The sequence below is a fragment of the Mustela putorius genome, unplaced genomic scaffold (genome assembly GCF_011764305.1).
Source record: "Mustela putorius furo isolate JIRA1106 unplaced genomic scaffold, ASM1176430v1.1 tig00000174_pilon_pilon_pilon, whole genome shotgun sequence".
Taxonomy (NCBI): domain Eukaryota; kingdom Metazoa; phylum Chordata; class Mammalia; order Carnivora; family Mustelidae; genus Mustela; species Mustela putorius.
The window spans coordinates 2,940,939-2,966,019 of NW_025421304.1; the positions used below are offsets into that span (position 1 = coordinate 2,940,939).

General features: G+C 47.7%; 1 protein-coding gene across 3 annotated transcripts in view; it reads right to left on the reverse strand.

Annotated features, from left to right (window-relative positions):
- Window positions 1-7,152: 7,152 nt before the first annotated feature.
- The window catches only part of GARRE1 (granule associated Rac and RHOG effector 1), an 81,419-nt gene continuing 63,490 nt past the window's right edge, over window positions 7,153-25,081 (reverse strand). For all 3 annotated transcript variants that reach the window (XM_004765191.3, XM_004765192.3, XM_004765193.3), the window contains exons 9-14: window positions 19,416-19,541; window positions 17,484-18,517; window positions 12,906-13,071; window positions 12,065-12,202; window positions 10,292-10,370; window positions 7,153-9,798 (exon numbers count right to left, since the gene is read on the reverse strand). In XM_004765191.3, the coding sequence (XP_004765248.1) occupies window positions 9,490-9,798; window positions 10,292-10,370; window positions 12,065-12,202; window positions 12,906-13,071; window positions 17,484-18,517; window positions 19,416-19,541 (1,852 nt within the window). In that variant the 3' untranslated portion in view covers window positions 7,153-9,489. The remainder of the gene's footprint in view (window positions 9,799-10,291; window positions 10,371-12,064; window positions 12,203-12,905; window positions 13,072-17,483; window positions 18,518-19,415; window positions 19,542-25,081) is intronic.

Below are 25,081 nucleotides of genomic sequence, written 5' to 3' on the forward strand. Positions count from 1 at the left end.
GCCCCGGTCCCCGCCTCGCCCCGCCTCGCCGCTGTCCGCGCCCTCGGGGCGACCTTGGCAGCATCTGAGGCTCTGGGGCCTAGCTTTGTCTCTGCCTGCAACAGGTCAGCCACTTGGCCTGCCAGTCTATGCATGGAAGTGACTGGGGTAAAGAGGCCGAGCTCCTCATGCCCCTGCCAGCGTCCTTTGTCCATTCTTTCATTCATTCATTCATTCAGCACCTTCCACATCCCTGATCATGTTCCAGGTGTTGAGGACACAAAGTGATACATAAAATATATGGGGGGTGGAGGTCAGAGGCTGGTAAGGGTGCTAGGAATTGGGGTTGCAGTTTTGAATAGAATGGCCAAGGGAAATGACTCGTGAGGTGACTTTTTGAGCAAAAACCTAAAGGTGGGGAAGTCAGCCACTTAGATGTTGGAGGGGGTGCGGTGTTCAGGCAAAGGGAAGAACAAGAAAAATTCCCCTGTTGAAAATGCTTTGGTGTTTCAGAAGCAGAAGGCAGAAGGAGGCACGTGTGGCTGGAGTAGAGTGAAGGAAGGAAAGAGACAGGAGTTGAGGTCAGAGAGAGAAGGAAAGCAACAAAATCGCATAGAACTTGTAAGTCCAGGTTGCCTGGGTGGCTCGGTAGGTTTAATATCTGCCTTTTGCTCACAGTCCTGGGATCCAGCCCCATGTTAGACTCCCTGCTCAGCGGGGAGCCTGGTTCTCTCTCTCCCTCTGCCTGCTGCCCCTGCCCATTCTTGTGCTCAGTGTGTGTGTGTGTGTGTGTGTGTGTGTATCACATAAGTAAGTAAAATCTTAAAAAACACAAAAACAAACATAAGTCCTTGTGAAAACTTTGGTTTTCTGAGAGAAATCCGAAGCCATCAAAGGGTTCTAAGAGTGGAAGGACATCATTTAAAAAGCTTTACAAAGGATCAGACCCACAATGTAGCCTGAATGGAAGGACCCTAGATAGGAGGCTACTGCCTCAAAGCAGGCCGGGGATGAAGGTGACTTGAGTCGAAGTAGTAGGAGTCGGGCATGGTAATCTAGATACACTGAGTGAAGAACTGACAGAAAAAGACCAAAGTCACATCCAGTTTTTAACACAAATCCCTTGGAAAATGGAATTGTCTTCACATCAAGGAGAGATGAAAGTTTGGGGTGGAGGGAAGATCACAAGCTCTGTGAGACATCTAAGTGTAGGTGTCACATTGGGTATTTTTGACTCTCTCCCCAACGGGGAGAGAAGGTTCGAGCTGGAGGAAAAACTTGGGAGTCATCAGTGGATGGATTGCATTTGAAGTTATGAGCCTAGGTGAGAGTCTGGATGACACAGTATGGATGGCCACAGAGGAGAAGAGGTCCAGGAACTGTGCACCCAAACTGAGCTTCTCCATTGCCTGCTTCCTCCAGAGAGCCAGCCCTCTGGGAATGAACGATGTCCCGCTGCTGCTCCAGTCACTCCCCCAGCTCCATGCAGTCCCTACCTCCTCCTCCAATCTCTGCAAATGGCTTTTCCCTTCCTGCCCAGGAATATCTGGGGTCCTAAAGATGCACAAGGAAAATGGAGAAAAGCTGAAGACTGAAGAAATGAGTGGTCAACAGGACTGTATAGGGAACTGCCCTGTCCACATGGGCCCTTACTTACCCAGAGATTTGGGCCAACTGTCAACTCTTGAAATGTAACTGAACTTCCCTCACTCAGCACACCCCTGACAGCACTGAATGGCATCTGTTCTCCTAGAGTCCCTGAGAAATACTTTAACCACCGTTTCTCACACAAGCCAGGAACTTGTCTACACAGAATAGCACCCCCACCCCTAAATCCTGTGTTTCACAACCTTTTCCAAAAGGAAGGCCCTTCTCAGTAGACACAACCCCCTCATCACTTGCCCTGTGATTCCTCAGATGGCCCTAGCCCAACCATAGCCACTGACTGACTGCCTTCTTCTAGTAGGCTCTTTCTGGTGACCACAGTGGATGTCTGTTGTCTTTATCCAAAACTACTGCATCCCACTCCTGTGTCTCTTCCTTTGCCTCTTCAGTTGCATCAGAGAACAGCCCATGACCTAAGCCAGCCAAAGGAGTGTCAGAGGGAGAAACTCAGTTTTGTGTAGTGTTAAGCTTCCCCTTCTGAAAGAGTAGACCTGAGGATCATCTGAAGGAAAACAATGCAGAAAGTCATCCCCGGCGCGATACCAGAGTCAACCTCACAGGGCCCAAGTTCCTGGTTACCAGGCTACCTCTGTCTGTAGCTGGAACATAAATCAGTGATTTCCCTTCATGTTGACGTTGTTGGGGCTGGGCTGTCATTTACAACTATGTCCTTCCAAAGGTTTTCTGGGTACTCACCTAACCACTGCCACACACCTCTAATTGTCGTCTCCTGGCCACTTGATCCCCACAGGTGCTGCTTTGGTTACTGAAGAAGAGGCTGGCCATAATGTCTAATGATTGCCTTTTTGGAGGCTTCATCTTGTTTGACATTCTCTGATATATATACCTTTGGCACTTTAGGCTCTCTGATTCTCAGCAGGTTTAAATACTCCAGATTTCCCAATAATATTTGAAGTTTGACATTGTGCTTTGAAAACCCAGTTGCATGCATTCTTTTTATTTTTTTATTTTTATTTTTATTTATTTTTATTTTTTAAAGATTTTTATTTATTTATTTAACAGAGAGAGATCACAAGTAGACAGAGAGGCAGGCAGAGAGAGAGAGGAAGGGAAGCAGGCTCCCCGCCAAGCAGAGAGCCCGATGCGGGACTCGATCCCAGGACCCTGGGATCATGACCTGAGCCGAAGGCAGCGGCTTAATCCACTGAGCCACCCAGACGCCCCTGCATGCATTCTTTTTAAATTTATTTTTGCAAGATACACACACACACACACACACATGCAAGCAGGGATTTGGAGATTTGGAGGGTGGGGTGGGGGAGGTGAGCAGAGTCAGAACTTGATCCCAGGACCCTGGGATCCTGACCTCAGCCAAAGGCAGATGCTTAACCAACTGAGCCACCCAGGTGCCCTGTATTTTCTGTATTAGCAGAAAACTATATTGCTATGTGGAGGGCCAGAAGTCACAGCTGCTACAGAGAGAAAACAATTAGGAAGAGACAAAGAAGATCATTATTACTTGAAGGACATTCATCAACCAACTACTAGCATTGTTACTACTTCCGCTGGTTTACTATGTTTGCAGCTCTGCGCCAAATGCTTGCCCATATAATTCTCAGAGCAGCCCTGTTATCCTGCTGTCCTCCCCATTAAACAGGCAGGTTAAGAAATCTGTAAGCACCCTATTGCTAAGTGGAGATTTAATCTAAAGTTGCCTGATTTCTGAGCCCTGTTCTTTATCACAACCCTGTCTTGCCTGCCAATTTCTGGCAATTCCCCATCATCCCAGTTCTGTTTTAACCTCAATTAGGCCTCTATGATATTAATTCCAATCGACAGGGTAGAATTTTATAAGTGGAAAAGGCCCAGAAGGGCATCTCAAACAGAAAAAACAGCAGCTTAATCATAGGCATCAAACTGAGGGTTGCTCAGGGGAGGGGGAGTGATGGACACTGGGTAGTTAGTGTTGTAACCAGCACTGGGTATTATATAAGACTGATGAATCACAGACCTGTAGCCCTGAAACAAATAATACATTATATATAAATTAATGGAATTTAAATAAAATAAAAAGAAAGGACAGCAGCACAGAAAAAGTCAGAGAAGTAGGAAAATCCAACACTGCACTGCATTAACACCGGTCCCTCTATACTGGATCTAAGGATTTGTGTAGGGCAACAGGGAGAAACCCTCCAGAAAAGGTGCGGCGAGCGGGAGAGTGATCAGTTACTGGAATGTGAGGTTAGCATCCCAGATCAAATCTCACGGGATGGTTTGGGATTTGGAGTTTGGAAATTTTTCAGGGTAAGGGAATTTTACGTTATCACAGAAGTAAACCCCTACTGTTTTCCACCACCATGATCACCATCGCCACTTGTTGTGCCAAGCCCTGTCTACAACTATCTACAGAGTTCAGAGTTCAGATACCTGAGGGTCCTGTGGCAGTGAAGCTTAGAGGGATGGACTAAGCCACAACCCATAGAAAACCTGGCTGGCTCAGAGCCTAGCGCAGTCTTGGAAAACCTGCTGGGCCCCATTGAATATTTGCAGGACTAGCACTTAGTGAGCCTGCGGCTAGCGAGCAAGCAGAGTTCCAAACAGGAGCCCTGTTCTGTAAATGGGGAAACTGAGGCATGGGCAATGAGTTAAGTCAGGCCTTCATTCGGGACAGCTGCACAGGATTCAGGCAGAATCTGGAGACTAGGGAATCACCCGCTAAGGTCGGAGACAGTGCGCGGGGAGGGGGGGCAGTTCTGAGGCAGAGCTGAAGTAGCCCACAGGAGGTCGGGCGCGGGGCGATGCACGCTGAGGGATTTTCGCTAGCTGTTCCGGGGAAGCGCACCCACCCCGATGCTGAGTCATTGCGACCTGGCGAGGGGTGGGAACTGCGCCTCCAAGGAGCTGCCCGGAGATCCTTGCGCGCAAGCCGCTCACGGGAGAGGCAGTGCGCACGCATCTACATGCAGGCGAGGCGGAATCGGCGCAGGTTGGGGGCGGCAGCGCGCACGCGTTTGCGTGTGGGCCGGCACGTACGGGGTGCACGTGTGCGCATGTCCTCGCGCCGGGTGGGAAGCAGGATGCAGGGAGCACTAGCAAACGTCTCCGTCCGCACGTCTCGAATGGACGTGCGCGCGCATGTGCGCAAAGTCCAAGTACGGTGTTTGTGCGCGTGCGTACGCGAGCAGAAACGCGAGTGGGATCATCGGCGCCCCCCGCAGGCGGCGAGCTCATCCTGCGTCGCGGCGTTTCGTGTGACAGATCGTCGCTTGGGGATGTAGCTGCAGATTTTCCCTGCGATTCCAATTGTTAGATGCTTGAAAAAAATTCCTTAGGGTTTTCACGAGAATAGAAAACTCCATAGTTACTAAAAAGCTGCATAATCCTGCCTGCAGTTCCCAATGTCAATCTCGTTTCACAGTTCTGGTACAAACTCTGGCATCGTGTATTATTCTTCTAGTTTGATGTGAGAGCTAATTCTAAGTCGTTATTATTATTTTTTGGCATTAGAATTTGCTCAATAATTTCCTCATCAACACCTCGTTTGGTCTGGCTCCTCTGAAATTGTTTCATGCTGTTCTGCACTCTGGCCATGTGGCCACGAACAAGACTTCGTTCTAGTGAGAGGGACAAAGGCAGACTCGATTCTAGGGGAGCGCTAAGTGCTATAATGAAAAACAAAGCGAGTAAAGGCTGGGCTTCTACCCAAAAGAGAACAGATGGAGGCAGAAGCAGGGAGCACTGTGGGAGCAGCAGGCAGGTGGGCATTGGGGGAGGGGTACTGAGGTTGGCAGAAGTGTATAGGAAACCCTGAGACCAGAGAGGAAGAGGCAGGAGCCAAGTGAGGACCAGGTTGTTGGTAGCATATATGTAAGAACATGATGGAATCCAAATGTGCTTGTAGATAGACTTACAGAACCTGCCAGTTAAGGAGAGTAAAGGAAATAATTAAGAATGTCTTCTAAGATTTCTGCCAGAGTGGTTGGGTGAATGGATGGTGGTACCTCCTCAGAAGTATGGGAAAGATGGGACTGTGAAGACTGAGTTTTAAAAGCAGAGACTGGATTTTCTTTTCAGCCCTGGCTCCTAGCAAGGGCCTTGCCCCTAAATGACTTCAGTTGTTGCAAGGAACATGACCTCCTGAAACAATCCTTCCTCCTCACTTAAGCCCACATTCTGAACCCAGTCCCAGTACTTGCCACATGCAGCCCTCCCACCACACTCACAGAGGCCTGAGTCCAGCCAGCCTCCCCTTGTGGAATCAGAAGGCCAGCTGTGGGTGATACTTCCAGGAGCCTGCCCCCGGAGGTTCCTCAGCATATGTGGCCGGGAGGCAGCCAGTCATGCCTTCCTTGGACATGGCTTTTTGGCACTTGAGGAGCTGGCCATTGGAAAGGTTTATTTCCTCTGTGCCTCCAGATCAGGAAGCAGGTCACAACAGTGGCTACAGGATGCACAAAGGACCATCTCCTCAGAGTGCCACAGCTGGCATGCCGTGTTTCAGCAGCACTCCTTTAAGCTGGATGCCCTACTTTGCCAGGGTCCCCCAGGTGACAAAGGAAGGGTCACCAGCCTCCCAAGAACCCTCTTGCAGCTCAGGTGTAACATCTGTTCAGGTTTCCACTCAACCATTGGGCATGTAGCCAGGCCCTGAGACTCCTCTTGTCTCCACCACTGCTGTGAATTGAAGTCAGTGAACAGCACCACGTACTGGTGTTGAAGAGGAACATGCTTGAATAAAAGGCTAGCATTTTAATATGCACTTCTAGTGTATTTCCTAGCACACTCATGCAACACAGCTGTTACTAAGCAGCCTTGTCCTGGGGGGCACTTAGAAGGCTCTGGGTCTTGGTCCCCATGCCCAGCTTCTGGGCATTTCAGCAGAAAGAAGCCTGAGCAGTATTTACACTGGTGGGTTACAGATTAATGCTCATATCCATTTTCCTGAGTTCATGAAAAAAAGTTTCGATCAAATAAGGTCTTGCTCTAAGTGAAAAGAAGTTGAAATTCTCCTGTAACACACCCTCCCTTTGTGGTTCTCACCCAAGTTTTCCTTTTGCTGAGCAGGATGATATTATCCAAAGAGACTAGTCCTTGTCCCTGAAAGGTACAGTCTCTTTGCCAGATATGGAGTCCCTGGCAGAGCAGGGGGAGAGCTCATCCCTGGATCCGCTCCTTGGAAAGGCTGGCTGGGCAGTTCATAGTGCCCAGGGTTGGTGGAAGGGGGGTGTTGACAGGCCACAACCCAAGGAGAGAACCTGCATCCTTCCAGGTGGTCTCCTTCACTATGACATTGGCTCTGTCCCTACAGAAGCCTCTTCCAGCAACTGGCCTTAGGGAAGCCAAATAAAGAGGTGTAGTAGGTCATGTGCTTCCTGCTCACCCACGCCAGCTCATCTTAATATTCCTGGTGGTCTTTCCTCTCTCAAGGTCTCAGAACCAGGGGCCCGGCTGACCTAAAAAGCAATGCGGGTGTCCCTTTTCAAAGTCATGAACCAGGCAGGGCTTCTCAGGTGTCTGCTGCAGTTCATTTCAAACAGAGATACAAAGTATTATTAAATGTATATTTTTAATAAAGCCAATAGTTATTTTACTTATAGGAGCTTTAAAAGTAAGATACAAAATGTACAGTTCCAGTTTGGAAGCGTTGTAACTATTCACACGATGTCCTGCTGATGCCCGAGCAAGGCAGTCACGCCCGGCCATGCAAAGGACACACACACTCACACACGCACACACATGCGCTTTGGCAAGACCCCTCTGCCGAGCGCAGCACCTGGAATTACCAGTGTTCAGAGCAAGGCGGTGCCGAGAACACAGCACCTACAAGGAGACCACACAAACAGCTTCACACAGTCTCACAGCCCACGGATATGCAATTACAAAACGTCCCGCTTAATCGAGAAAAACAGACCAGAGAGTGACAATGTAGCAGTGTCAAGGTCACCTGCACTGGGGCGTCAAGGGCTGACCTCTGTCCAGGGTGAGGTCTTTGGGGAGGCACTATTAAAACAAGAGTACTTCAGTATAATTGAACTTGAAAATACAAGGTACTGTGGACACCTTACAGAAGGAAAACAGAAAACTACCTTACAAGGAAAACAGCCACAAACACGCTCAGACAGATACACACTGGGACAGCAAACAGAGACAAGAGCCACGCAGGGTTGGTGCAAAGCACGTGCCTGGAGAAGTCTATGTACAAAATAGTTCTCTGTAAACATGGTGAGGTGAATGTTCGGAAGCCACGGTGAAAAGGATCAGAAGTACAGGCAGCAACGGCATCCCCACACAGCACAAAAGACGACACCCGAGGCCTGCAAACAGCCTGGCAACACAGTACTAAAAATTCAGATGGCTGGGCTCAGACACCCCAGGGGGCCTCTATCATTAGTGTGTATACATACATATACATATATATTTTTTCTTTTTGGTATTTTTAAATATAAATTTACTTATATCCGTAGAAAAATGAGAACATAAATGTGTTATTACAATCTCTGCTGGAAAAGCTTATATGGAGTTAGAAAGAATAAACCATTTATTAGTAGTTAACATATATATTAAAATGGTTTAATGATTTAAGAAAATATAAAAAAAAATATTAATACTGTCCAACTTTCATACCAGAAAATATTATGGATTTTTCTCAATTAGACTTTTTCAAAGATGAAATATGAAAAATTTAAATAAGTTTTATATAAAGAACTTCTGTAACCTCAATTAATATACAGCGGGATATGTCTACTCTGTAGAGATATATGTATCATTATTTCTCAATTTAAGCACCATTCAATTCTTCTGGATCCATTCTGGCTGGAAAATATCCCTAAATCCACAGGATGTTACCTCTTTAATGGCACATGTCAACTGAAAATGAGGTGGTTTTTTGTTCTTGTGTTTTGTTTTGTTTTGTTTTTTTAAAGAAAAGACTTTAAATTAATTCCTATCTACATCTTAATCGGTTTGTCTTGAGCCAGCTCACAAATGTTACTGCAAGTTCAAGTGCAGGTGTCTTTGTGCAGCCTCTTGACCACACCCCCAAGTTTGGAGACTGTGTCAAAGCCTCTGGCCACGTGTGGATCTGAGGGCAGCAGGTGCAACGTCATCCCGCACATGGACAGCAGCCAGCTGGCTCATCTCCATGCACCATCAGGAATATGCCTCTCAAACGATCCTGGCTTTGTACATCCAGTCAGAACTGCACCCCTGGGGTGCTGCTTGGGGTGGCGAGGGGCTGGCTGCCCACCCACAGAAAAAACAGGTGATTGCTTCCAATCACAAGTATTCTATACTCTGCCCGTTTTGTGTAAGCTTAAATAAAGATAGTGTTGAACAAACATCCAGCCTCTATATTTGTTATCTTAAAATATTCAATGCGTTTTAGGCGGGAGATGTTTTAACTAAAAACCTCTATGAAAAATAGCTATAAAATACAGTGATTGATGTGGTCATCACTCAACGTGTTAAGGAGGAGGAGGGGGAGGGGTTTCAGAAGAATGGTCAGTTTTGCTCTCAGCCTTCAGGCCTGAGGCCTTCCCAACACACACAGTGGGACTACAAACTTGAGAGCTGTGTTTCTCAAAGTGTGGCCTATGGCCCACCTGCATCAGAATTACTGGGGGAGCTTATAGCTCAAAGATCCCCCAGCATCTCCCTGAGGGTCAGAAAGCTGTTTCCAGCTGGCCCTCCAGGGCTCTGATGCCTCCAAAGTTTGAGAAGCCAGGCCTTAAAGGCTTGGAGCTGCCAACTACCCACATCCCCAAGGATCCCTGCCTGGGACAGGGGTGCACTGGTCCTCTGGGGGGGCTGGTGCCAGCTAGTCAGCCCTGGGGTGGGGAAGCTGGCTCCAACAGCTCTGGGCAAGGCAGGCAGGCTGCCCCTGGGTCAGTACTGGGGCAAGTAGGCCGGCCGGCGCTCAGCCTTCCCGGGGAAGGCCTTGAAGCCCTTGGGTGTTGCCTTGTGTGCTGGTGGGGGTGGGGGCTGCGGTGGGGGCTGCACATAGGTAAATGAGGTGGCGCTGCAGTCACTGGTCGCGGCCCACACTGGGGACTGCAGCATCTGCATGGTGTCGTTCCACTGGCTGCCGGGGCTGGCAACTGCGTAGAGTGGGGCGCTTGGGCTGGGCAGTGTGCTGGGCAGCGGGGCCGGGTGCTGCCAGGGCGCTTTGGGGGGCCACGTTTTGGTTTTGTTATCCTGAGAGATAGAAGAGGGTTCTTAGTGGCATTTCTGGCAATTGGTCATCTTTTCCCACCTCCCCAGGTCTCTGGTCCTTATTCCCACCTGGGAGACAGGGAGGGAGCCCTTCACCCTCCCCATAGCCCTGGAGCAGCACTGTCCAGCTGAACTTGCAGTGACAGAAATGTTCTGTGCCTGTGCTGTTCAATGCAGTAGACACTCCCCGCATGTGGCCAGTGCTACTAAGAAACTCAATGTGTATTTATATTGGATCCATTCCAATTTAAATAGCCAAATGTGGCTACTGGCTATCCCAGTGGACAGCACAATCCTAGGGGCTCCTCTACATCTGGCTCTGAGTCAGGTGAGATGGTTAATCATGGGGAAAAAAGTTGTTCACCACAAAGAACCCGTCTTTGAAGCCCTCTTGAAACTTAAGCTTTGGAACCTCGCTCACGATTTGTACCCCCACACAGCTGGCCCTCTGTGGCCAGAGCAGGGCCCATGGTACCTGGTTCACGTCCTCCACTGTGGTAAGAAGAGGCGGTGAGGGGAGCGTGCTGGTCTCCTGCTCTCCACTGCTGTGTTTCCTGAAAGAACCAAGAGCTCAGTGCAGTGGGTGCCTGGCTTGTTGCCCTGCTGACCTTGCTGCCCTGCTGGCCACCTGGTTCTGGGTGCTGGTTCTAGGTGGGGAGAACCTGGGTCCACTGCATGCAGGAGATCGGGTGGTGGGCAATGAATGGAGCACTCCCAGGAGGCCTCTGGGCTTGGGGTGGGGGGCTGGCTCTCCCAGGCTTTGAGTCTGCTGGCTCTGGCTTTTGTTAATGTAGTCAATGGATACTGACTATTTACCCTGCCCTGGGGAAGTGGAACTTAAAAGACTGTTAGTTTTAACTACGAACATGAAAAATTTCGGTTATAATGTTGAATAAAAAAGGGAGGATGGAGCAAGTTCCAAGCCAAGTAAATCAGTCTTCTGTGCTCCCACCTGCAGACAGTGGTCTCTACAGAGGCCATGCTCCTGGTGGCTTCCTCGCCATTTTATCGGCCTCTCTGATTTCCCTTGTCTAACACAGACATCTTAAATGCTACCCCTGGCTCAGCCCTGCTCCTCCGGTCTCCGCTCCTTGGCACATCCTTTCACACAGATGCTCCAGCCAAAACCTCACATACCATCCCTGATTCTTCTCTCTCACACACACCCAGTCTTACCCAGTTGCTCCCTCATTGTGTTCGGCTGTCTGCTCATCAGAGGCCTCCCTGACTCCTATATATATATATATTTTTTCTTTTTTTAAGTAGGCTCCATGCCCAGTGTGGAGCCCAATGTAGAGCCTGAACTCATGACTCTTGAGATTAAGAGCTGATATCAAGAGTCTGATGCTTAACCGACTGAGCCACCCTGGCGCCAACCATATTCTTCATCATAGCAACTAACTGAATCTAACATGTTTGATTTTTTTTTCTTTTTCCCTTCCCTTCTTTTTTATTTTTATTTTTTGATAGTCACGATGCCCAAGGAGGGGCTTGAGCTCATGACCCTGACACCAGGAGTCTCATGCTCTACCAAATGAGCCAGTCAAGCATCCCTACTTTCAAAAACTTCTTAGACCTGAATATACTCTATTATGTTTTCTTTTCAACTTTGAGAAAGAAACTAAGGAACAGAGAGGGCCAGGTCCTAGTTTGGAGTTGCAAAGCCTATTGGTGAGTCCTGATTAGAACCTAGTCATCCTGGTCCTGCTCCTCCACAGAAAGGGCTGCCTCTTGTAAGGATCAAACCAGTGTCCAGACCCATCTCTAAAACCCTCCCTTTCCTCCTACTGATTTTTCCGGCTCCTACTTGCATGAAACTCTTCTGCCAGTGAAGTCTCAACCCAATGTTAAGTCACCTGGGCTACAAGCAAGCCCACGGGGAGCCTGGGCTACAGCAAGGCCATGCTAACAGAGGCCCGCTGCCTCTCCCACACCAGGCTGACCGGGAGCCATGGCGTTCCTGAGCTTTCCAGAGGAATGAGCTGGGGAACACATTCATATGCCCCTCTATCCTTTGCTTTTAAAAATCTCTTCGGGGCACCTGGGTGGCTCAGTGGGTTAAACCTCTGCCTTTGGCTCAGGTCATGATCTCAGGGTCCTGGGATCGAGCCCCGCATCGGGCTCTCTGCTCAGCGGGGAGCCTCCTTCCCTCTCTCACTCTCTGCCTGCCTCTCTGCCTTCTTGTGATCTCTCTCTCTGTCACATAAATAAATAAAATCTTTAAAAAAAAAAAAAAATCTCTTCATACCTTCTCTGCTTGACAGCAGCCACGAGGTCAGGCCCTGAAAACATGGAGAACAAACTGTCCCCGTTGGCGGAGGATGTCTCATCACTTGAGCTGGCGGAGTCCCCCTGAGCACCAGACCAGCCGCTGTGCAGGCCGTCCCTGAAAGCCAGAGAGAGAAGCTGGTCCTGGGCTTCCTACTGCCAGCCTGGACACCAGTTGGACATGCCCGAGGCTTTCCCCACTATCCCGCACTCATCTAACAACCAGATCTCGGTCTCTTGTCTTCCCTTCTAAAAACCCGAGCTTTCCTTCCTGTCCCTTATTTCAAAAGTAACATGTACTCTTCGCTGCCCCGTATTCTTCTTGGAAGCCTTTGGTTTGCGTGTGAAATTCATGTTAGAACAAAAAGCTGAAATGGTCTTTAGCTGTCCAGATTTATTAACTGGGTGGCAGTAAGAGACATGGAAATCCACAGTTCTCTGGATACAACTGGTATCTGAACCATACACATTTGCTTTTTGGAGTTTACAAGATTTGCATTCCATGAATCGCCTAGGGTTCACAGCCATGCCCATTTCAGCACAGAGACTGTGTTAAACATTCAGTGACCTCACAACACCATCAGGTAAGTTCCTGATTCCGGGCAGAAGAGTACGTGCCGAAAATCATCAATTTCTACCAATGGTGTGTTCACAGGGGCATATCATGGCACTCGGCATCTTTGGGTCTGTCACAAAACTCTGAGCACCTGAAGATCTGACCAGATGGGCTTGGAATCATCGATTTGTCTGATAAGAATGCAGAGGGCCCCTGGGGATCCTCAGGGCCCAAACTCAGCTTCCCTCCACCCCCCAGCACTCACCCTTCTGTGAAGAACTCTGGGAAAGGCCAGGTCCGATGGGCATCATCCATGGGGGGCCAGTGGCCCCGGGGGTGGCCTGGGCGGCGGCCGTGTTGCACTTGCCGCTTCTGCTGCATTGCCTGGCTCACTCCTGCCACGTAGCGAGCAAACTCAGGGTCCGAACCCACTGTGTTAAGACAAAGGGGGAGAGAGGGGTTGGGGACACACTGGCCTCTTGTTTCCTTCCCTGCTGCCTGAGCACGTGCCAGTCACACACACAGTAAAAAGTGGGGAGGTGCTGCCAGGCTGGTGGCCCTAAGAGCTGTAGGACTGGGGCTTTCAGCCCGACATCTGACCTGGGGGATGGGGTGTGCACAGGGACTGTCAAGAAGGGTTAGGCCTAGGACAGAGGCAAGCTAAGTGGGACCGAAAGAGAACCGAAAGGGATCCATGGTTAAAGTTTAAAGACAAATACCAGATACTTAACAATGTTCCCATGTCTGGTGCTACCTATATAACAACTTAGAAAATCATATGATTGGGGCGCCTGGGTGGCCCAGTGGGTTAAAGTCTCTGCCTTCGGTTCAGGTCATGATCCCAGGGTTCTTGGATTGAGCCCCACATCGGGCTCTCTGCTCAGTGGGGAGCCTGCTTCCTCCTCTCTTTCTGCCTGCCTCTCTGCCTACCTGTGATCTCTGTCAAATAAATAAATAAAACCTTAAAAAAAAAAAAAAGAAAGAAAATCATATGATTGATGTCTTTAAGTGAACTGATAACCTTCAAGTTGTCAAAGCATCAGTGTCATTGCCACTTGGCCCAATCTGAATCCAGGATTTTCCTGGATACTGGATGGCAGATCTACTCTGTGTAAAGACAGTGAGTAATGAATGCAATGAAATATCAGAATTTCAGAGGTATTAAGATGGGCCTGGGTGACTCAGTAGGTTAAGTGTTTGCCTTTGGCTCAAAGGGTCTTGGAATTGAGCCCCACATCGGGCTCCCTGCTTAGTGGGGAATCCCCTTCTCCCTCTCCCACTCCCCCTGCTTGTGTTCCCTCTTTCTTCTTCTCTGTGTCAAACAAATAAATAAAATCTTAAAAAAAAGAGGTGACTCGAAACATACTGGCCAGAGCTGAGTAAGGATGGACAGGACAGTACAAGTGGGAGGAAAAAACAGCATAGAGGACGCTGAGAGGAAAAGTCAAACAAGAAGATACGGCGGGGGATGGGGGACGCATGAGGGGGCGCCTGGGTGGCTCAGTTGGTTAGGCGTCTGCCTTCAGCTCAGGTCATGATCCTGGGGTCTTGGGATCGAGCCCTGTGTCGGGCTCCCTGCTCAGCAGGAGGCCTGCTTCTCCCTCTCCTCCCTGCTCATGCTCTCTCTGGCTATCTCTATCTCTCTCTCCCAAATAAATAAATAAAACCTTAAAAAAAAAAAAAAAGAAGATATGGCAGAAAGGTATCTATGTTTCACAAGCTGAACATGACTCAGCAGTGTATACTTAAAGCTTCACGCTGGGGAAGATACTAGGGCAAAATCTCATTCTTAGCTCATCCTCAGGGCACGCCATAGGACTGCTGGTAAGACTGCATGCACTGCACAAAGATGCCCACAACAAGGGAGGGGAGGGGCTGGGCTGAAATCAAAGCTCCCTTTGCAGTGAGTCAAGCTATGCTTCCAGGGGCTAAGTGTGCCCTGTCAAGAAGGGGCACTCTGCGAGGAACTGGCTTTGCCCAAGATGGGCCTTCTGTAATTTCATCTATCCAGAGGAATGCCCTTCCTTTATTTGGGGAAAGGGCGATGCAGATCTTATGCCCTCAGGGCAGGGTCTGCAGGAAGGTCCATCAAGGACCTGCAGATTAAAAAGGACAGGCAGCAGATGAAGCTAATAGCATTTGTAGCTTAAAGACATAGAGGCCATCCAGGACTCAACAAAGATCAAAAACGGTAAAATTCTGCCAAAGAGAGTTTATACTCTGGACTTAATTACATGACTATTAAAAGATGTACAGACCGTCTAAGAGCAGTTGAAAAAAATGCCCTCTGTGGCACTGCGCCCACCCCAGTCAGTGGCAGGCCAGGTGGGGCCTTCCTGCGCCCCAGGGTCCAAGGTTGCCCACATCTACCAGAGAACAAGAAAGCATGAGCAGCAGTATGAGGGATTTTTAGACAACCTAAGGAAACATTTCTTTCCATTAGTAGCTAATGCTGGGCTGTTTGAGCATGGAATTCCTCTTTTGCTGGTTATTTATATCAATATTTGCTATAGTTATTTATATATTTTACAGTATTCTCCTTAAACAGAATATATTTTCTACCTGTATACCTTCTGCTACATTAAAGAGTAATGCATTTCTATGTATTTATCTTGCAACCACCCACCTTATCAGATTCACTAATTCATTTTTTTAAAATTAGGTAGTCTTGTTGGGCTTCCCCCCCCTCTCCAATTGTGTTGCCAGGAAACAGATGTGCTTTCAGTGTATCTTTTTTTTTTTTTTTTAAGATTTTATTTATTTATTTGACAGAGAGAAATCACAAGTAGATGGAGAGGCAGGCAGAGAGAGAGGGAAGCAGGCTCTCTGCTGAGTAGAGAGCCTGATGCGGGACTCGATCCCAGGACTCTGAGATCATGACCTGAGCCGAAGGCAGCGGCTTAACCCACTGAGCCACCCAGGCGCCCCGAGTGTATCTTTTTTCTAAATCTTATTACACATGTCTGGCTGTATTTGCTAGAAAGTCCGAGACAAAGTTACACCTACTGGCAGTAACAGTTGCTACTCTATCTGGGTCTTGATTTAAACTGGAATGATTCTGTTTTACTATACAGAGTAATTCTTGCTCCTGGCTTTTGGTAGGCAGTCTTTTTAATATTTAATAAATTTCTTACTTTCTTTCTTTCTTTCTTTTTTAAAAGAAATTTCTTTCTATTCCTGTCTTCCTTAGAGGTTTTCCTTTCTTCTTTTTTGTTTTGTTTTGTCTTTTTTTTTTTTTTAAGATTTTATTTATTTATTTGACAGACAAGAGATCACAAATAGGCAGAGAGGCAGGCAGAGAGAGAGGAAGGGAAGCAGGCTCCCTGCTGAGCAGAGAGCCCAACTTGGGGCTTGATCCCAGGACCCTGAGATCATGACCTGAGCCGAAGGCAGAGGCTTTACCCACTGAGCCACCCAGGGGCCCCTGTTTTTTTTTTTTTTTAATCACTGGTAGCTTTTATCAAATGTCTTTGTAAATTCTATTGTTGTGTGACCTCTCGTGCAGTGGGATGACACCAGGGGTTACTGAGCAGCAGCAGAGTCCTTCCACTGTCCCACCTGTCTACGCTGGCGGTAGTAACAGAGAACTGCCTTCCCATCATGGCTCTGTCATCCCGCCTCTATTCACACTCATAAAGAGAGGACTATGGTTTGCTTTTAAATAACCCGTATGAAGTTTTTATGGGAAAATCACGTTGGCTTCATAATTACTGTTCCAATTTCTTCTACTGAAACAGATCTAGGCAGGTTTTCCACTTCTTGGCACAATTTCGGTGATGTGTATTTTATTAGGAAAGAAGTCATTTTTCCATTCAGTTTTCAAATATGCTGTCATTGAGTCGTACGTACGTAGTAACGTCTTAAACTTCTTTTAATCTCTCCTATTTCTGAAATGACATCTTTTTCTTTCTTTTTTTAAGATTTTATTTATTTGTTTACTTTTAAAATTTATTTATTTGTCAGAGGGAGAGAGAGGGCAAAAGCAGGGGGAGCAGCAGGCAGAGGCAGAGGGAAAATCAGGCTCCCGGCTGAGCAAGGAGCTCAATGCAGGACTTGATCTAGGACACCAGGATTATGACCAGAGCCAAAGACAGAGGCTTAACAACTGAGCCATCTAGGCGCCCTTCCTTTCTCTTGCCTAATCTTGTTTCTCTTTGCTCTCATCTTACTGAGACTTATAATAAATTGGCTTATCTATTCTGTTGGCCTTCAAGAGACCTTTTTAGATTTTATTTATAATTTCTATTATATTTCTCTTCTAAATTCAATTAATCTTGGCTTTTCTCCTTAATTACTTCCTCCTCCTAGTTTATTTTTGTCTATTTCTAGGTTCTTTCTCTAATTTTGTGAGGTAACTCTAGTGGTATTTTCACACTATTGAGGCCAGGAGAAGCCATATTCTCTGAAGGCAGGAGGATGCTTTACCACCTTTCATAGGTCCTAGCGTTTAAGCATAGACCAGGTTATGTAATCAGGGAAAGAGCAGCTCACAAAGGGCCTGATGTCTTGGCTCCCACGAACAGGAGGGCCCAGACAGAAGCCCACTTCAACTTTGGGATGTGGAGTCATTCAAGGAACTTCTCTTGGCCTCGATCCCAGCCTCTGCACAGAGAGAAAACTAGTAGTCCTGACCTTCCTAGTCTCATTCTCACCATGGCTGTCTACCTTTGCTGGATGTGTCCCATACTTGCCATCCAACAGCGAGAAAAGGTCTTTAAAGGGAAATTAGCAATTCACTTGCCCCTACAAGTAAGGCTGTATCAGATGGGCCCTATGAAGTCCCAGTGATTACATTTCTGTGAAAACCCCAAGGTCGGCACAGGGCGGGGGGTGGTCCACATACCTGCAGGATCAAAGGGCAGAATCTCTCCCAACATCCCAAAGACGCCATCACTTTGGTCACGGTTTGGCCAGGTGTTATTTCTAGGTCCCTGCGGCTTCTGCCCCAAAACCTCCGACATCACATTATCCATATAGCTGCTCACCAGACCCAAGCTGTACAAGTCAGAACTGAGATCAGATATGCCAGGCCACTGGCCGAGAGGAGACAGACCTGCTCCGACTGGCTGGGTGGGCTGCTGGGCTGAGCCATGCACCCATTTCCCAGGGGCCCGAGGCTGGGGAGGGGGCTGCTGAGGTCCAATGGGCTGGAGCAGGTGTTGGTAGTACTGGACCTGGGGTTGTTGCTGCTTTGGGGATGGCTGCTGAGGTGCCAGGCCGGGCTGGGGGGTCAGAGGGGCGTGGGCTCCAGCCTGGGGTGGCCGTGGTGGAGGGGGCACTGGTAGTGGTGGCTGCTGTGGCGGCATGGCTCCTGCCTTCTGTTCAGTCACCATCGCTGTGGCAGCAGAATTACGCCTTGTCACCAATGGGGAGCCCTGATGTGACTGGCCCATGTTAAAGCCCGAGAGAAAATCGATCACCTCTTGCATTTCCTGATCGGTTGGTAAGTTCATGCCCTTCTCGTCCTTGCCATCATCCCCTGGCAGGAAGTTGTCATGTCTCTCCAGGAGAAAACCATTGGCCATCTGATTACTGGAATTCTGCGCTGACTGTGAAGGGTCTGTAGTCCTAGGGAAATTACCAATGTTCAAAATGCTTTGTAATCTTGAATCAATATTGCTGGGCATTTTGGCCTTCTCTTCTGAACACCCAGCTATGAAGAGGTTTTTGGAAGGGGTATTTGGGATGGAATAATTTGTGCTGCTGCTAGAGCTGGTGCATGAAGCTTTCTTGGTGAACCGGGATGTCAGCTTGGAGAACGTCTTCTGTAGGCCGCCTGAGGATTTGTTCCCATTCCCAGAAGGCAGGTCAGCCTGATTCCCAAAATCGCAAATCTCCCTTTGAAGCTGGATCTGTATGCAGGGTAAAGCTTGTTCCCTATTTCAACAGAAACATATTAAAAATTAAAAAAGACAAAATACAAAATGGATCTCTTTGCATCTAAAAAAGACTTAAAGGACAAAAACAGTCTCTCTAGTGTCCTGGTGTCATGTTCATCTATTTTATAGAGAAATAAAATGAAACCCCAGACTTTTAAGTGTTCATAAGACTGATCCAGCAGAGGGACGTGGGTAGAGGTAGGGCAGTGGGCAGAACTCAGTGACACCAAGCAGCACTGTTGTCTTGGCAAAGACAGTGCCAAGAACAGACGCCGGTTACTTCAGTGTTTTCCGAGAACTTTCCTAGTACTGAAAGAGAGCCCCAGAGATGGAAAGGGTGTGGGGCTGAGGCAGGCGACGGTTGCTGTGACCTGGGACAAACCACTGCAGTGTTCGGGCCTTGGCACTTATGAGTTCGGAAAGGGATGTTCACTTGTGAGTTCGGCTGTATGTTCAAGGTCCCTACCATTCTGAAGTTCATAATTCCCCAGAGATGGTCTTGTGACTGTCAGCTGCTTTCAGATAGAAATAAATTTCATGTAGGATATTAAGTAAATTTTCTACACGTTTCTCTGGTCTTCGTTCATGAGGAGAGTATGAGTTGGGCTAAAATCCTTTTGATGGACTTACTCTCAAATGGTAAAACCAATGAAGGCAAACATGCTAAGTAACTGAGGAATCTGGATAAAGGGCAGAGAGCAATGCTTGGTATGAATGTAACTTACCAGTAAGTTCGAAATGATTCCAAATTTTAGTGACCAAAAAGTTCTCTTTCTTGCCTTACTACCTCACAAAGGATCAGCAATGTGAGTGTGCAGGAGACTGTACACGGGCACACTGTCCTTGACTATGGGTCCAAATGTGAGCTACTTCAGGTGATCAGCAGGGATACCCACCTCCCTGCCCTCCAGCGGCTGAGGTCCAGCACGGCTGTGTAGAGCACGTCCACCAGCCCCAGGGTCTTCTCAGGATCGAGGCTTCTCTGCAGCAGGGACATGGTAGCAGGGTCTTCCTTCAGGCACCTAGGCAGGAGGCAGGCCATGTCAGTCTAGGTGGCACTGCTCTGAGAAAGGGTCCCAAATAGGCTTTGTACAAAAGGCTACAATGTTTACATGCTTTTGGCACCAAATGAAAATCCAGTAATTAAAGACCAGTTAAGAGAATGACAAGGCTAATACTGGAACTTTCTGCTGCAAACGGGAAGAGAAAGCCACAAGGGCTGCGATCACCCTAGATTTCTAATTCTCTTGAGTCTGTTTGGTAGGAAGAGAAGGGTTCAGTGGAGGTGCTATGTTCTGGGGGCCCTAATGCCCTCTTACTGTCCACACTGGCTCCACCCTTGACTTTCTGTTCTACTGTGTTCAGATTCTGGGATCTGACACCCTTTCCAAAACATCCTCGTCCCCAAGAAACTAAAGGTCAAAGGAGGGACAAACCTGGACTCGCTGCAAACTTCAGGTAAGCACTAAACATGGCCTTCCCCCATGAGTGAATGTTTTCCCTTTCCAAGCTGACCACTTCAGCCCGTATCCCCTCTCCTCCGAGCTCGGCCATCCCTGCTGCTTCTCCCCTTCCTTCCCATCACAACCCTCATGTCACCAAGAGGAGATCTGGTCCCTCTCCTTACCACTAAACCACCCCCTCGAGTGCCCGTGCCTACACTACCAGCCTGCCCCTCTGGTCATGGTCAGGGTGGAAGATAAGGCCTGCTCTGCCACCGGCTGACTCTCTAGCTGAGCACTGCATGCTCTGTACCCTCCTGCTTTCCTGAGGACCCCTGCTCACCTAATCCCCCTGCCCCATGACATTCACCTGGGCCAACAAACTGGCCTCACCGACCAGCTTTTTTCTTTCAGCCCCACATTCCCCTCCAGATACTGCTAAGTTCCCTACTCCCCCTTTTAGCAAAACACTTTGTCTCCTCCTTTTCCTGACCTCCTAGTCTCACCTCACCCCACTCCTGCTGGGCTTTGGTCCCCATAACTTCACTAGAATAGCTTTTATCAAACACCTTTGATCTCGCCAGTGTCAGAGGTCAATTACCGGTCTCCATCTTACTCAATCTCAGCAACTTGTACAATGCTTCTTTCCTCCCGCAGCACTATCATCTGTAGCTCGGTGACCCCAGACTTGCTCAACTTTCCTCCCACCTGGCTGGCAAGCTCCTTCCTGGTCTCCTCCTCTGCTGACTCCTCCTGCTCTGCTTCCCCGACCTCGGTATGGTGGTGTGTCCTAGGCTTTGTTCTTTCTCCCCACAATGCTGCATCTTGTCCTGCAGCTGCACAGACTATCTTCCACGGAAGACTCAAATTTCCTTCACCAGCCAACCCCCTCCTCCCGAACCCCACTCTCCTGAATCTAACTGCACAACTGACATCTCTTGGGTGCATCTAACAGGCAGCTTGGTCAGCACAAGTGCTTCCTCGCCTCTCCATCAAAAACCACTCTGAAACCTATACACTTCCTCTGTAAGTACACAACACAGCCACCTACCCCAAACTTACACATCATCTCTGGCTACCTGCAACCCATGCCAGTCCACCAGCAAACCAAGCACTTCTCACACCTCTTTTATTACAGCTCTACTCCAAGAAACCACCAGCATCTGCGTCTCAGGACCAACCTCCCAGCTGGTCTCCTCTCCCCTGCTGCTGTCCCTCCCAGCCCACCCTCCACACAGAGGCAGAGTGAACCGGTAGCGCCAATCAGAACACATCACTTCCCTGTTTAAAACCCTTGAGTGGCATCCTGTCAGGATTGAAATAAAATCTAAACAACCCTTGGGGGTTTCTGTGACCTTATCCCTCCTGTCTCTCTGACCACACCTCTCTCCACTGTCACCTCCATTATCTTTGTCCCAGTCACAGGCTTTGGCTTGCTCCCTGAATATGATGGATTTGCCCACATCTCAGGACCTTTGCTTCTGCTGCTTCTGCCCAGCCTTCTCTCCTGAGAGCTGCTTCCCACCATTCAGGTCACAGTGCCCATTCAGGGTACCTCCACCAAGAGGCCTCTTCTGAGAGGCAGAACCAGGAAGATGTTGTCTGTCTGCTACTAGGCACTCTGGCAGATAAGTGGTAAAGTCGACAGCTTGCAAAGCCATCTAAGAAGGCAGTAGCACTCCCCAGCGTGACTGAGGGCTTGCAAAGAAACAGGTCTCTGAGGATATGAGCCAGCCAGCCTCAGCAACACTGCGAAAGGCAAGCTCTGCCAGTGACCAACCAGACCCTGACTCCTGGGAGAGAATCTTGGCCAGTGGACCTGGCCAGGGTTCATGTACCCAAGTCTCTCAGCCTGGAATTCCTGATTATTAGGACATCTTTGCTCTGTGCTCCCAAGCCACTCCTGGCTGTGATTTGGTGGGTCACATATGTTTGCCCACTAGGAGAGCATTTGCTGGTCATGCAGAAAGAAGTACTACAGTTGCTGGGGAGAATAATTTTTCTTTCTGAAAATCAATAAATCGGCACTTTTATTAATTTATCAGTCCTGAGAGTTGATGGATAGAATCCCCTTAAGAGACGAAAACCATTCTTTTGGCAAATCACGTAGACTTGCTTAAAACCCTCTACCTGTTCTTAGAAAATCCAAGTCCCTTGGGGACACTGCAAGTCCTGGCTTCTGTGAGTCTCTCTTTATGACCACCCACCACGTCTCCAGCCGTGCCAGTTCACTCCTCAGAAATCCTTTCCCCATCTGCTCTCTCCATGGCCAGCTCTCTTCCAATGTCTTATCTTCAAGGAAGGACCCTTCGTGACTGGCCTCATCCTAAACAGCCTCCCCTCCCCAGCACCACCTCTGTCATTCTCCATCATATGACATTATTCTGCTCCTAGCCCCTCAAACATGTGCTAGGGTTTGAACTGAACTCTTATGATTGCTAGCTGTCCCCTCACCATCCCTCCCATTACAAAGTCAACTCTGCTAGGGACAGAGAGCCCATCTGTCTTGCTCATACTTAAATTCCCAGAGCCCAGGCAGTGTCTGCCACATAGAAGGTATTTAGTAAGTATTTGTTGAAAGAAAGAATGGATGGACTAAAATAAGACAGTTAAAAAATCTAAATAAGGGATTACTTAATTTGGAAAAAAACATATCTGGCAATGGGACACTCCACTTTATTAAACGCAAAGCATATAATAAATTCTTGACTGCCTTTGTTAACTATTTCATTTTTCCAAAGGTGGAGTAAAGCAATCACTTCTTTTGGCATTCTTCTCAACAAGCACATAGTTTATACTTCGAAAGAAACAAAAATATGTATTTTGAAAGCTTTGTACTTTTACCAAAAGCAACCACCAGAGGGAGCCTCCCCAAGAAATTACAGTCTATAAGGTCTTTTGTGGCGGTTCAATGAATTACAAAGAATGAATTACTCTCAATGAATTAGTCATGATACATGGAGAGTTCTGGAAGTAAACTGCAGTGTTCACCATTTTAGTACTAGTTATTTATATTCACTCAATTATTCAAAAATTCAAACTATTTTCTCTAAAATGAGAATCCTGGTTAAGTTTAGTATTTTTCAGTAAGAACCTGAGTTGGAAAACAAATTAAGAATTCAGGGACAGGGACGCCTGGGTGGCTCAGTTGGTTAAGCAGCTGCCTTCGGCTCAGGTCATGATCCCAGCGTCCTGGGATCGAGTCCCACATCGGGCTCCTTGCTCCGCGGGGAGCCTGCTTCTCCCTCTGACTCTGCCTTCCACTCTGTCTGCCTGTGCTCGCTCTCGCTCACTCTCTCTCTGACAAATAAATAAATAAAATCTTTAAAAAAAAAAAAAAAAAAAAAAAAAGAATTCAGGGACACTTGGGGCACCTGGGTGGCCCAGTGGGTTAAGCCTCTGCCTTCAGCTCAGGTCATCTCAGGATCACAGGCTCCACGTTGGACTCTCTGCTCAGCAGGGAGCCTGCTTCCCCCTCTCTCTCTCTGCCTGCCTCTCTGCCTACTTGTGATCTCTCTCTGTTAAATAAATAAAATAAAATCTTAAAAGAAAAAAAAAGAACTCAGGGACACAAAAATCTTACATAAAAGTGAGCTTTTGGTATGTTGTTTGATAGGAATGGAGAAATCTATATAAATTAACAATATGTCATCTCAAAAATCAAATAAAAAACTTAGTGTGGGAAGAAACTGAAAGAAGGGAGGTTTTGGGATATGAAGTAAACTTCTCACCCTCACCTCATATATCAACAAGTCCTAAGACTTTGGCAGAGTCTATCACTGGACCCTCACATTTCAAGGAGAAACGGTTTAAATAAAACTCCAGTGTGGGGCGCCTGGGTGGCTCAGTAGGTTAAAGCCTCTGCCTTTGGCTCAGGTCATGATCCCGGGGTCCTGGGATCGAGCCCCGCATTGGGGTCTCTGCTCAGGGGGGAGTCTGCTTCCTTCTCTCTCTCTGCCTGCCTCTCTGCCTACTTGTGGTCTCTGCCTGTCATATAAATAAATAAAATCTTTAAACAAAAACAAAAAAACAAAACTCCAGTGTATGACCCAGATACCATCCTGGTCCATACAGGAACCAAGCTTGCCATCATGCTTTACTCCCTCTCTTTCTTCCTACCAGAATGTTTCAAAATTTTTCTATATGGTTAAATACTCATTCATGTCATCTTCTTTTTTTTAATTTTTCAAAAGATTTTATTTATTTATTTGACACAGAGAGAGAGATCACAAGTAGGCAGAGAGGCAGGCAGAGATGGGGGTGGTGGGGGGAAGCAGGCTCCCCGCTGAGCAGAGAGCCCGATGCAGGACTTGATCCCAGGACCCTGAGACCATGACCTGAGCTGAAGGCAGAGGCTTAACCCTCTGAGCCACCCAGGCGCCCCTCATATCATAATCTTAATAACAGAAGTCTTCCAACACTTTCAACAGTTCAGTTTTTGCTATTTATTAATAAAGTTATGATGCTGTTCTGTTAGCTGGATCTATGCACATCACAAGGATAAATCCCCAGAGGCAGAACTATAGAACTCCTGAGGTCAGATTTCTTATTTTAGGCTTCTGATACACTGAACTGCCCTCCAGAAAGGCCGTGTGATTTATCCACCTCCTGTGCCTGTTTTTGCACAGTCTGGCCAAAACCTTTATATTTTTATTTATTTTTTTAAAAAATTATTTATTATTCTAAAACAATTTAACAACATCTAGGCAAAATGACATCATATTGTTTCTTTACTCATCTTATCAGGTGAGGTTACACATTTTCTTCATCTATTTGTTGACAGCTGTGCTGTTTACGTTATTTTTTGGCTACCTATTCATGCACCTTGCCCATTTTCTTACTCCTTTGTAGGAGCTTCTGTTTTAATAAACTAAGAAGAGGGGCACCTGGGTGGCTCAGGGGGTTAAAGCCTCTGCTTTCGGCTCAGGTCATGATCACAGGGTCCTGGGATCGAGCCCCGAATCTCGATTTCTGCTCAGCGGGGAGCCTGCTTCCTCCTCTTTCTCTCTCTGCCTGCCTCTCTGACCACTCGTCATCTCTGTCTGTCAAATAAATAAATAAAATCTTTTAAAAATAAATAATAAAATGAACCAAGAAGAATACTTTATCTATTGTAAATT